The sequence below is a fragment of the Dermochelys coriacea genome, chromosome 7, assembly GCF_009764565.3.
Source record: "Dermochelys coriacea isolate rDerCor1 chromosome 7, rDerCor1.pri.v4, whole genome shotgun sequence".
Taxonomy (NCBI): domain Eukaryota; kingdom Metazoa; phylum Chordata; order Testudines; family Dermochelyidae; genus Dermochelys; species Dermochelys coriacea.
In genome coordinates, this window is record NC_050074.1 from 8,804,698 (window position 1) to 8,817,218 (window position 12,521).

A 12,521-nucleotide genomic window follows, 5' to 3' on the forward strand; every position below is an offset into this window, starting at 1 on the left:
TAGATATTTAGCAGTGCCAACAAACTGAAGACTGTAAATCTATCTTTAAACTGTGCCATTGTGCCTATGGATTGTAAAGTTCTTCAAACTAACCCGAAGGCAAGGGTGATGGACTAGATCAGTTTGTACTATGCTTTTGCATGCATCAGATCATAGCGGTGCCACCTACTGTTTGTGGTATCCAATTCAATGGTACATAATCAACTCCCTTGGGATTCTTCACATGCCATCTCATTTGGGTCAGAATGCACAAAAAGCTGAATGGATGTAGGCCAGAGGACACATAGGGGTCCAGTGCAGATGCTCATCATTAATATAGGGTGCTGGATTACGCCAGCCTAGAGGAGAGTTCACACAAACCAGATGCTCCAGTACTAATCTGCTTGCCCATGGCTACGAAGTACTGGATCGATGACCAGCCAGTGGTTACTTTACATCCCAATGATTCCATGGCCATGCTGCTATGTCTAGAGGCAACTGGATGGGTTAATGATTAAACTCAAAATGTCTTGGCTTGTGTAGTTTTGAGGCTAGTTTAAAGTATAATTTTTTATGTGGAAAAACTAAGAAATTTTATTGGCACAGACATGAAATGAACAAGAACATATATTAAGGGGATTAATTACACCAAGATTTATGCGCACTCATTATCATCAACAAACAGAGATGTTTCCAAAATTAACAAAAGGAAGGATTATGCTTTCTAGACAGCAAGAAGTCAAACAATCAAGGAGACTAAACATCTCAGAGAGCCAAAGAGCAGTAGGAGTGAGTGGGAGATTGCTTACCTTCGACGCAAGAGGGCTGGGCCCTTGTTGTTCCAGCCACCTGCCCCGGGAAGCAAGAGCACTTGACTGTTTGCGACCGTTCTTCAATTCGGTTCTTATTGCAGCAACGATGCACTGCGACGACTTCACACGTTCCTTGCTTGACTTGGTGGTGGCCTAATAATCAGAGAGGTAGAAGTGTTGGGGGGGGAGGGGTATTACTGTCATGGTGCCAAAAGAGAATCAATGCAGGGAAAATGTAGCAGTTTACTGTGGTGAGAGTGCGCACAGACCTGCAAAACACTGAGCCACTTTGATTCTCACTGGAGCCCCTGGAAGGGAAGGCACAAAGCGCCCCCTGCAGGATCAGGCACATGACTTTCACGTCACGTTATATTTACTTCAGATTAGTTCATCATAACAGGGCTTGTTTTTTCTATCTGCCTCCCTCCATCCATTAGCCAGCCCTTATAAACGCATAGAGAGAATGGCAAGTTTACTAGATAGACTAGACAGGCGGATGATATAGACAGAGAGAACTACAAATCTATCTAAACATCATTCTCCTGCTTAAATACTTCCACTGGCTTCCCGTTTCTTATCAGATCAGATTCAAGCTCCTTGCCATCATCTATGATAATGTTACCTTGCTCTCCTTTCCCCTTACTCATCCTCCAATTCCTCTTACTCTCCCCTTCATCTCTTTCCCCCCACTCATCTTCATGCCTCCTATCAAGTCCCCCACTATGCAGGGGAGGATTTCCTTCTCCCTATCTGCCAAGTACCCGCTCTCCACTACTTCCAACCCCTCCCCAGTACCACCACTTCAAACAATCCCTTTCCCCGTCTCATCATTAATTATCTCCACACTCTCAATCTCCTGAACTGTTGACAAGTCCCTCGCCTTGTGTTTGTCTTGTCTTATTTAGATTACAGGGTCTTAAAGGCATTGGATGGGTCTTATCTAGGTTTGTAAAGCACCCTGTCCATTACCAATGCCATATAAAAGATTTTTTTAATGAGTTAGCTAGACACCAAGATGAGGCAGAGAGTCAAAGTATTTGCCATCAAAGCAGCTCTGGGGCTTTGTCTGAAAAGAATGCAAGGTGCACACATAAGTGTAAGCAGGTACATAATATCAAAGGCCTGGTTAAATAAAAAGAAAGTGAAAGCTAGAAGAAGACTGTACAAAATAGTACATCAGCTACATCAAAAAAGCTGAGAACTTTATGGCGACAAGCCCTGGAGAATTGTTCTGTTCTCCCAGCCACAGAAAAGCTCAGGACCGTTGGGGGGGGTGGAGGAAGCAAGCACACAAGTCAGTAGCAGTAATGAACTGTAGCATGGACAGTTCCTAAATGCTAATGACCATCTGGGCCCAGATGAATTAGCTCCCCAATTAACTGCCAAGAAATTCCCTCCCCATTGTCCACTAGTACTCAGTGACAATAAGTTTGATTATTAAGTGATCATGACGTGCCAGCAAATTAAAAAAAACAAAACAAAACACCACATTGTCCACAATGGGAAAAATATGCTCTGGTGCATTTTAACTACACCACAAGGCTGCTCCAAGGAACTTGTCATATTAAGACATTGCCATTCAGTGACTGCTCTACCCTACAGCATGGCTCTGGCCAGAACCATCCTACCTACTACCTCTCAATCGCCCTTTATTGGGAACTGTGTAGGAGAGACACATAGGCACTGACTTTAACAGGACTACCCCAAGGTAATATTCAATGTGAGTGATCAGATCAGAATCAGGCCTTTAGTGTCTGTCCCTTATTTCTAATATCAATTGAATCAAAATCATTGATCTGAACACCCCTAAATTTAGGGAAAGTGAACCTAGAGCAGAACTTTGCAGTTTTGACCCATCTCTAGTTAACGCATGAAGACAGCAGTGCACAAAGCAGACATGCATTCTCTATAAACATGCATTAGCAAATATCAGTGGACTAAATCCTGCTCTGCTCACTCATGCAAAAACATCCCGTTGAAATGAATGGAATTTGTCCACTTGCATGCGTAAAATGCACAGGATCTAACCCAGAGTTTGCTAAATAGAAAGCCTCAAAAAAAAAAAATCAGCAGAGCTGGGAATGTTATATTTAAACTTCTAAGGAGGTTTTTCACACATGGAGAGTATAAAAAAATTAAACTTTTTTTTTAATTAGATTGGCTTACTTAGATTCCTTTTGTGTGTGTTTTGCTTTCACAAGTATTCCAAACCCAGTGGGAGTTATGTCTGATTTCTGCTGTCAAACTGGTATGTAGAACAATCTTAATGGACAGAAAACTAGATACATATAATACTGAAAAAGGAAATTTACTCTTCCATTTGAAGACTCAAAATGTAAAATATATAAATTACTTTTTTCCAGAGAGGAGGAAAACACACACACAACTGTTTTAAGCAAAATATGCGACCAAAGTAAAATACATAAGGCATTTTATAGAATGAAAAATGTTGAACACAGCATAAAACTCTCTCTCTTATAGTTACCGTATTAGATTTATTGGCAGGCTGTGTATTTTCATGCAAGTCCCTAATAGTCATATAATAAATAATAACAAATAAAAACCCTGCTTCTAGGACAGTAGATGTTCCATAAGTCAATATATAAAATAAAGAATGAAACTGGCCACACCACTTTATTCCAAATGATTGTTCTACACAATTTCTCTGTGTAGTAATTTTTAGCCACAATAAACAGAAGCCTGAAGATCTGCAAGATTTTATAAAAGCTTGTTTTTAGTTTAAAAGAGCTATTTATTTATTGTTAAATAGAATCAAAGAAAGGGCCTGAGCCAATGCCCAATGAAATCAATGTAAAAACTCCCATTGTCTGCAGTAGCAGCAGACTGGATTCAGTGACTGAGATGGTCCCTTCCAGTCTTATGTTCTACAGGTAATAAGAACTTGATCCTATGCTCATTGACGTCAATGACAAGACTCCCATTGTCTTTAATTGAGCAAGATCAGGGCCTAGATTGGGCCCAAAAAGATGATACCTTAAAACGGAGTGAGGAAAAAAAATCAAGAATTGGTACACATAGGTTACATAAATGTACATATTTGAATCTGTAAAAAGAAAAGGAGTACTTGTGGCACCTTAGACACTTGCGAATACAGACTAACACGGCTGCTACTATGAAACCTGTCATTTGAATCTGTGATAAACTATATATGAAACATCAACGCTTAGCATCTGGTGTCCAGCAATTAATGACTAGGAAAAGATACTAACCATTATGCTGAGAGATGCAAATCCTCACAGATTTGTATATCATATGGATGGAATATATCCAACAATAAATATGGAGCTGAAGGAACATACATTTTAAAGGTCAAATCCTGCCTATTTTACATGAGTAGTCCTGTTAAGCCAATGGGACTATTCATCTAATTAAGAGTAGCAGGATTCAGCCTTAGGCATGCAGCCTAAAAAATACCTGTTTTGAAATGATTATGTGTGTGGAGTTTGCAGCCATGACACCATGTTAGCAAAGTGCAGGGTTTAGGCCATGCTGGTGCTCAGTGACAATAGGACACTTGCAGAAAGCAAAACTGTTTTTTGTACCTTGGCTTGGTAGCTACTGTCACTCTGTCTGGAGTAGCTCACAACGGTGAGTGCCTACCTCAGGGCAGATTGTCAGAAAACAGGGCAGACACCCCAAGCTAGTGGTGTGTTCTACAATTAGATTTCACCCAACCAGTACCAAATGTGAACTCCTGGATCATTATACCAGTCTTACCATGGAGTCACAAAGAGTCCCCCTTAGACACTCTTGCCACCCAAATAAACTGGACTTTATGATAAAAGCTCACTTAAACCAAAAATCACATCACATCAGGGTGCTCCCAGTCCCAAGAGACCAGTCACTTACTCCAGATCAATTGGTACTCAATATCTTATAAAAAAGACAACGCTGGTAGCCAATTCTATAGTAAACTAACTAAAGGTTTATTAGCTAATAAAAGGAAATGAGAGTTATGGAGAGGTTAAAGCAGGTAAAATATATATATACAGGTATATCACAGTCTATAATTCCAAAGGGTAGCAGAGATATTGTAATCTGCCAGTTTCCCAAAAGTCTCTCAGGGTTACCCAGAATAATTCTGGGAATCTCCATCTTCTCATTCAATTATTCTGCCCTGTTAGAATCCAAACAGTCCAGAGATAAAGGATCTTTCTTTTAATCCATTCTTATAGCTTCTTCTCACGGAAAACAAGCTGACAGTGTCACTACCTACATGTTTCAGAGTAGCAGCCGTGTTAGTCTGTATTCTCAAAAAGAAAAGGAGTACTTGTGGCACCTTAGAGACTAACAAATTTATTAGAGCATAAGCTTTCGTGAGCTACAGCTCACTTCATCGGATGCATTTGCATCCGATGAAGTGAGCTGTAGCTCACGAAAGCTTATGCTCTAATAAATTTGTTAGTCTCTAAGGTGCCACAAGTACTCCTTTTCTTTTTGAGACTACCTACATGGTCTTTTCCTTTGATGACACTGAGTGAGGATGTATTTAAAGCCTTTGACCTCCGATCATCACACACAATGACCACTTGCTTTGAAATTAGCACTCTTCTGTTAAAATTCTTAATTTGCATTCCACAAGGCTTCTTCTGCATTTGGTGGGTTATTTACTTACAGGGGTATGCACAATGTAAATACTTGCTACTACATTATAACAGGATACAGATAAGTGAAAACAATGCAAGTAACAACCTATTAGTTTTCATGAAGTTTAAACACCAGATACACTCTTATACATTTAACAATTACTTTAATCTATACTAATACACAAGCGAATTGACCAGGGGCTTCAGCATGAGCTGGCATCTGGTCTGCCAGCATCACAGCTACATTATTATATAATTTTTCATACTTCCAGACTGCTCAAGAAGGCTAGGAAAGACATCCTCTAATTGTCTCTTGGTAAAGGTAGGGTGCTCAGCTTTGAGAGTAGAATAAAAGACCTTCTTGATTGCCCCTTCTCTTCATAGTGCAGCTCTTTAGTTCATTGAGGGTAAAGCCACTCCTCCCACTTAGCAATGGAAGTCACTGAAAAGCCAGATGATGTCTGCTATGTACATCATCTGCATTCACTGCATTGCCCTTGCAATGGATTTTCTCCATCCTCATGGTCATACTTACTTTTGCTCATCCATGCACATCTCTAAAGGTATTTACGCTGATTGCTGAGCAGCAGGCACTTTCTCCTACCTCTAAGAAAATGTCTGTGAACAGGTGCTGAGCGAATGCTTAGTATTCAGTGTCCGGTGGCACCTTAAAGACTAACAGTTTTATTTGAGCATAAGCTTTTGTGGGTAAAAACCCATAAGAAGTGGGGGTTTTACCCATGAAAGCTTATGCTCAAATAAAGCTATTAGTCTTTAAGGTGCCACCGGACTCCTTGTTTTTGTGGATACAGACTAACGTGGCTACCCCTCAGTACTCAGTGTTAGCTTGCTGGCTTTCCACACTCCGCTCCTCAGTGCTCAGCAGCCTGAAGCATTGAGTCTTTAGCTTGCGGTGCAGCTTTTAGAGTTAACAAAACCCACAAAACTAACCAACTTAAACAGACTATTCTTCTGCCTAGATCTATTGAAACCTGTTGCACCCACCCAAAGGCAGAGAACCCCATGAAGGAGGAACTTAACAATGGGGAGTCCACTTTTCTGCACATTTTAATCTTCATCTTGCATTGAATAAGAAACCTTCCTGTCATGCTTTTAAGGCACAGCTTACAGCATAAGGACAGAATAGCTCATGAATAGCCTGAAAATGTCTTGTAATCAATGCACTCTTGGGAAGCCAACACAATAGAGAAGCATGGATTAAAGAATTTTAAAAGAGTGAAGATCATAGGAAGTGAACTCTGTGCCAGAAGATATCAGGAAAGCCATTACAGAGTGAACTGCAAAGAGGGGCAGGGGAAGGTGATCTCTAGAGAGTCAGACTCTGAAGAGCAAAGCCCCTCTGAGCTCTCATAAAAATGCTCAGAGCTCACAGTTGTTCCCCTATTAAGAGCTGCAATCCAAATTCTGCCCTTAGTTACATCCTGGCATGCCAACAGGGAAAATCGCCAAGAAGGGATACATTCTGTTGGTAACAGATCAAGAGCAAGGTTCTCCTCAGGGAGTTTCTTTGGCCACCTCCATTCAGGGAGGAGGGCATTCATACCTGGCAGAGAAGACAAGGTGTGAAACCGTGTGCGACCCATGGTTCCATCCCCACAGAAACTGGGCACCAATGCAGGCCACCAAATTCCTATTCCCTTGTATCTTGGCTCCCTTAGAATGGACAGTTCACTCTTCACATGGGCCTTAACTCTCCCTCCAAATGGGAGAAGCACTGTAGGAGAGGACTCGATGCTGCTTGGTGCACTACTAACTTGCAGATTTCTGCTCAGAAATTCACCAAGTCCCAAAAGGAAGTATGTTGCAGCTAGTAGATGCTCCCATGTACCTACCCCCAGAATCCCTCCTCCCACTCTGCATAGGCCCAACTATGTGGAGTTGCTGCAGAAGGTCCCCATGACTCCCAGGGAAGAAAACATGCCACACAGCACCAGATTCCCCTCCCAGAGAATGGGAGGAAAGCATTACACCCAGAATATTTTCTGAATTACTCTTCAGGGCTGCTCTGAGGGACAGGCGACCTGGGCAACCACCCAGGGTGCTCTAGTCAGGGAGGCAAGTGGGGGTCAGGCCAGGAGAGGCGGGGTGTGGCCGGAATATGGGCACAGCAGCACAGGGTGGTCGGAAGGGCAGCATGTGACCAGTGTACACAATAAGAGCGGGGCGTTGCAGTTGTGGACACTCAATGCCCCCCTGGAGCAGGGTGAGGGGTGGAGAGTCCAGCCCGAGTGACTGTTCAAGAAGCCAATGGGAGCTGGCTTGTGACCAAGCTGTAAAGGGACTAAAGCAGAGGGTCTCTATTAACGATCACCACTGTATCTGCATCCTAACTGTGTCCAGTTTCACTCATCAGAGCTAGAAAGTTGATGAGAGCCAGTGTGAAAGTCTCAGGATGCTAGTCTCAAAGGAGGGCTCTGGACTGCAGAGTGCCTGGCCACAAGACATTAGAATGAGCTCAAGCCCAGCTGCTTTCAGGGTAAATATGTAAGATGGGCCTTTTAACAATGACCTGGACACAATGAACAAAAGACGACGTAGTGCAAAAAAAGTCTACTAGACAATAATGGCCATTCCAAACAGCAAGGAGCTAAGTCGGTTATTCCTTGTTCTTGTGCTCCTTAAATACATAGCTGCTGCCCAGCTATTCTACCACGATTGTTGGTACCCTAAAATCGTCTACACAAAGCAAGCAAGCAAAGATGTGGTGCACTCCTAATTTTTAAAACTGATTTCAATGCTTAAGGACTTCTGAATCCCAAAGCATTGATGTTGTTAACCCCTTTGCCTTGAGCTGCTAGTCAAAAGTTTGGGGTCATGCAGGTTGTTTCCACTATGAGGAGAAACTGATGATAGAATCAGGTATTTTCTTTGACACAGTGTTGTTTATTTACAGTAATTATGTATAAAGTCTAGTTTCCCTGAACCAGTAGAAATCAAATAGCAGGAGACACTTCCTTTGCTCACTGTACCATACCTGTCTTTCCAGCCAGCTCCCAATGTCCCAAACCTACCTCTCTTAGCCTTCTCTCGGGGCCACATTACCCAGTACTGTCTGCTTAGCTTTCTGGCCACTCGGTCTCTATTCTCTATCTGGGGCACATATTCAGTCTCCTGTAAACTGTAATACTTTGGGTTGTTGGGTTTAGGGTTAGGGTGCTCAGTAGTGTTTGGTGGCCAGATAGATGATCTGGTGGTCCCTTCTGGCCTTAAACTCTATGACTTTCACTTCCTCTTCTCTCACATGCTCTCAGACAGAAACAGCTCCACCAAACCAAACCCCTGCATCTGAAACCCTTCAGGCCCCCTAGATCAGCTTCTTCTCAAGCCTTAAAACGACAGGCACATATTAAAATATAAGGTGACTGGAATGTAAAGAGATGTTACAAGAAATCAGACTGGCTAACATACTGGGCAGAGGGCCACCCACAAATTCTCAGTTGGTCATTAATCTCTGGGAAAGACCCTGTGCCTTGATCATTGTTGCTTAATGATGTTCAGAGTTTGCCTTGTTTTATAACAAGTTTTATATAGCTGTCATGGATGTCTTGAGTGTATTTTGATGAAGTAGAAAAGCATGGTATTGGAATAGTCTAAGTTTAAGATCCAATTGCCAGCTAAACAATAATAGATCATGAAACTAAACAGCGCAAACACGTTTTTAATTCTGAGTGGCATGAGAACATTTTAAAAGGTTATCATCATCTACCAAAGCTTCCATTTTGGTTATACAACTATTTGGATTTGGGATATTTTAGCAATTACATTTTTTTTAAGTGCAAAGCATGAGTGAAATTTCAAGCACATTGAAGAAAGAAACAGCCATTTTTTATTGCTGCTTTTTATTTTTACTAACCCCCTCCCCTCCTCCCCCACCGGTGCATTTGCATCGTATTTTATGCCACTCTGCAATTGTGAAACAGAAAGAGCCATATAAAAATATTCTCCCAAGGAGCTGCAGAGCACTTGATCCTCTCAACCGTCCCTTTTTATCTGCCTAGTCTTTGAATAATAATTCTTGAAAATTTCAATGCTACAGTTCAGTTAAAGTGTGAGAAAGAATGATGATGTAGTAGTGCAGGCACTGGACGCAGGAGATCTAGGTTTAATACCTGGCTGTGTCTGTATGTACATACAGGGCCAAGCGCAATGAGCCCTACCCTCAGTTGGAGCCTGTGAGAGAGGTACACACTCAGGTTTATTAAGTCAAAACTTTATTTTAAGCAAGAGCATTCCTTGAGATTATAATTACTATTAAAAAATAGGAAATGACAGACGTACAGAAAAAGGAAATTTACCATTCTCCTGGAGAGCAGACAGGTCGAGATAGATTTATTCTAGGATGCTCCAACAGCCCTTACAATCTCTCTCTCATATTTATACACAGCCAAATTACATAGTTATTAGTTCCTTTTCCAATCACCACTGAATATCATGAATATTAAGTATCTTACGTACCTCATACAATATGCATGAGTCAACTTTCTGTTTTTGCTGTCTAAGCTATTTTCATGCTGTTATTCTCTTTTCTGATTGGTTTACCACGATCGATTACACATATTTGTGCAAGTTTGGTCAGGTCATTTTGACCAGTTTCTCTGCAGAGGGACTTTTTGAATATTTCCAGTCCTTTTCCACTTGTCTTCTCACCCACCCCACAGTTACTTCAGGAAGAACATTTTATAGATATGTTAAGCACACCCTGATTTAAAAACATCACCCTTATTCCACATAGCAACTTATAAACACATCATCATACAGGCCAAAAAAAGGTTAGGCCAATAGTCAGCCTCTCAGCACATGTCCAAACTTATGCAATAGAAATGACCCTTAAAACAATTCAATATGTAGGTTCTATTGTAATACAGATAATTAATGGCTCTCTATTCCCCTTATTTGTCAGCAATCCCTCGAGGTCGAGGCTGATCTCTTTCACATGTTTTATTTTTCATGGGTCCTTTGGTGACTGAGGAGTGCGATCCTTGAGACACAGGTTCACTAGCAGACATTGCAGGTGGTTTTGGAAGACAGGGTTGGGCCGCGATTGCTGCCTGACAGTTATTTTTCCTTTCTTTTCTGGCATTTTCTTTTCTTGGTCGCAAAAAATGCCAGATTCCCCTTATTAGTCCCTTAGTGTTAACCAGAGTTGTGCATGGATTAGACCAATAACTGCATTTTCATTTTCCGCTGCAAAAACCTGCCGTCTCTAACGATGCGATACATTGTATCCTAATTTGGTTGTTTTCTCATTTGGCAAATTTCAGTAATGAATATTTCTTATGTATCAGATATTTTCCCAGGCTGATAATATGATGGGTTAATATAACTTTCTATGAAGAAGGCACCGTTTAAAGTTACATATATGCGTGTGGGTGTGTGCGCATGTGTGTCATTCTTGTAGTCGGATGTCAGTAGTTACATATAGATCCCACTCGGATCACAAGAGACTTTGACAGAACAATGATAGGTCAAAATTCTAAGGCACCTTAGTTCTCTAACTCTCAGGTCCTGCACCAACAACACTTCAGCATCGGGGCCTTCAAGTTCAACCTCTTAATTGAAAGAGACCCTGTCCGACAACAAGTCATTCGCATTCTCAAGCACACTTGCTCTCCACGGACTATTCCACTGTGAATAAATACTACACCAGTCATAGGACCGGAGAAAGAGAGAGGGAGAACCTGATTGACCAGTGCTTAGGAAGCCCACCTCGGAGATGGGAGACCCCAGCTCTAGTCCCCCTATTCTAACCACTCTTTCATTATTTATCCAGAGTGCAACAGCTTCAACAGGAGAGGCTAAGGGGGCCTCACCTCAGAATATCCCATAGTTAAGAAATTAGAGCACTTTCCTGAGAGTAGTAGATCCCTCTTCAAATCCTTTCTCCCCCACCAGCAAAGAAGGAGGAATTGAACTGGGGTCTCAGATATTGCAGATGAATGCTCTACCCACTGGGCCAGAAGTAAGATCTGCTCCTTGCCCTCCTCTTTTGCATGGAGTAAGGCAGGGGCCTAGTTCCCTCTCTCAAAAGCCAGCTCAGGTGCTGAAGCATCCTGACTTGAGGCAGCAGGTTCTCATTTGTGGACCCTAAGCTGACAAAGGCGCCTATTTCCGAGAGAGAGGTGGGGCTTAGCACACACCCCTCTGAGCAGCATCTCCCATAGGCTAGCATGCTAGGTGGCTGCCCACCTAAGCTAGCTTTTCTGGATTGTATCCTTAGCTGCCTGTCTCCCCCACTCTTCCCCCCATTCACTGCACAGGGTGCCTGGGCACCTAACTCAGCCTTGGGGATTGCAGGAGTGTTCCTGTGATTTTCTAGGAGCCTGAACAATAGACACTCAGCACTGCAATGCTTACATCCCTTTGTGCATCCCACCCTAACTACACAGTCACCAGGGCACCTCCATAATCCATGCAACAAGAACAGACCGGGGAAAGCTTCACTAGCCCGTGCCTTAGCCTGTGCTGGAGAGATCACTTCTGGGGAAAGCCAGTATGGCATTTCAATGGCTATTCAATCCTTATTCTCTTCATTAAAAGCACTGCCAAGATGGACAACTATTGCAGATTGTGATATTTAGGAGGGTTTTTTCCCCCGATAATGTGGAAATCCACTTGCTGTGAACTGAGCTGAAGCAGCCAAACTCATCTCAGAAGCCAAACAGCTATGATTACTTCTACCTACATTTGTAACAGGAAGCAATGACAGTACAATAGTAGCCAGCAGATCAGTAGTTACCACAGCAATAGCAGCTACAGGCACAGTGGTTAAGACAAAATTTTTGAATGTCCGGATTTTGGTCTCCACTGAAATGCAATGGAGTAGGAGAATTTTCTGGAAGGAGAGTGTGAAAAACAGAAAATGGCCTGCTGAAGAAAACAGGGCCGGCTCCTTCTAAACAGGAAACACTCAGCATACAGGGAAGGAGGCAGAAAAATTGCATGGAAATAGCATTTTCAAAGCACGCTGGCGAGTGTCTCAGCTCTGAAGAACTTTTATTTTTCAAGAAAACAATGGGCTTCCTCACCAGGTGAATGTTCCCCAAACCCTAATGAGACTATTCTAATTCATTTCTGCACTTGCTGATAGTCATTAAGGAGGCAA

General features: G+C 42.2%; 1 protein-coding gene and 1 long non-coding RNA gene across 6 annotated transcripts in view; one reads left to right on the top strand and one right to left on the bottom strand.

Moving 5' to 3' along the window:
- Nucleotides 1–12,521, bottom strand: part of TAFA4 (TAFA chemokine like family member 4) — a 108,542-nt gene that overhangs the window by 19,964 nt on the left and 76,057 nt on the right. For all 5 annotated transcript variants that reach the window (XM_043519082.1, XM_043519083.1, XM_043519081.1 and 2 more), the window contains one exon: nt 789–944. In XM_043519082.1, the coding sequence (XP_043375017.1) occupies nt 789–944 (156 nt within the window). The remainder of the gene's footprint in view (nt 1–788; nt 945–12,521) is intronic.
- Nucleotides 1–12,521, top strand: part of LOC122461073 — a 30,326-nt gene that overhangs the window by 11,789 nt on the left and 6,016 nt on the right. The window lies entirely within an intron of this gene.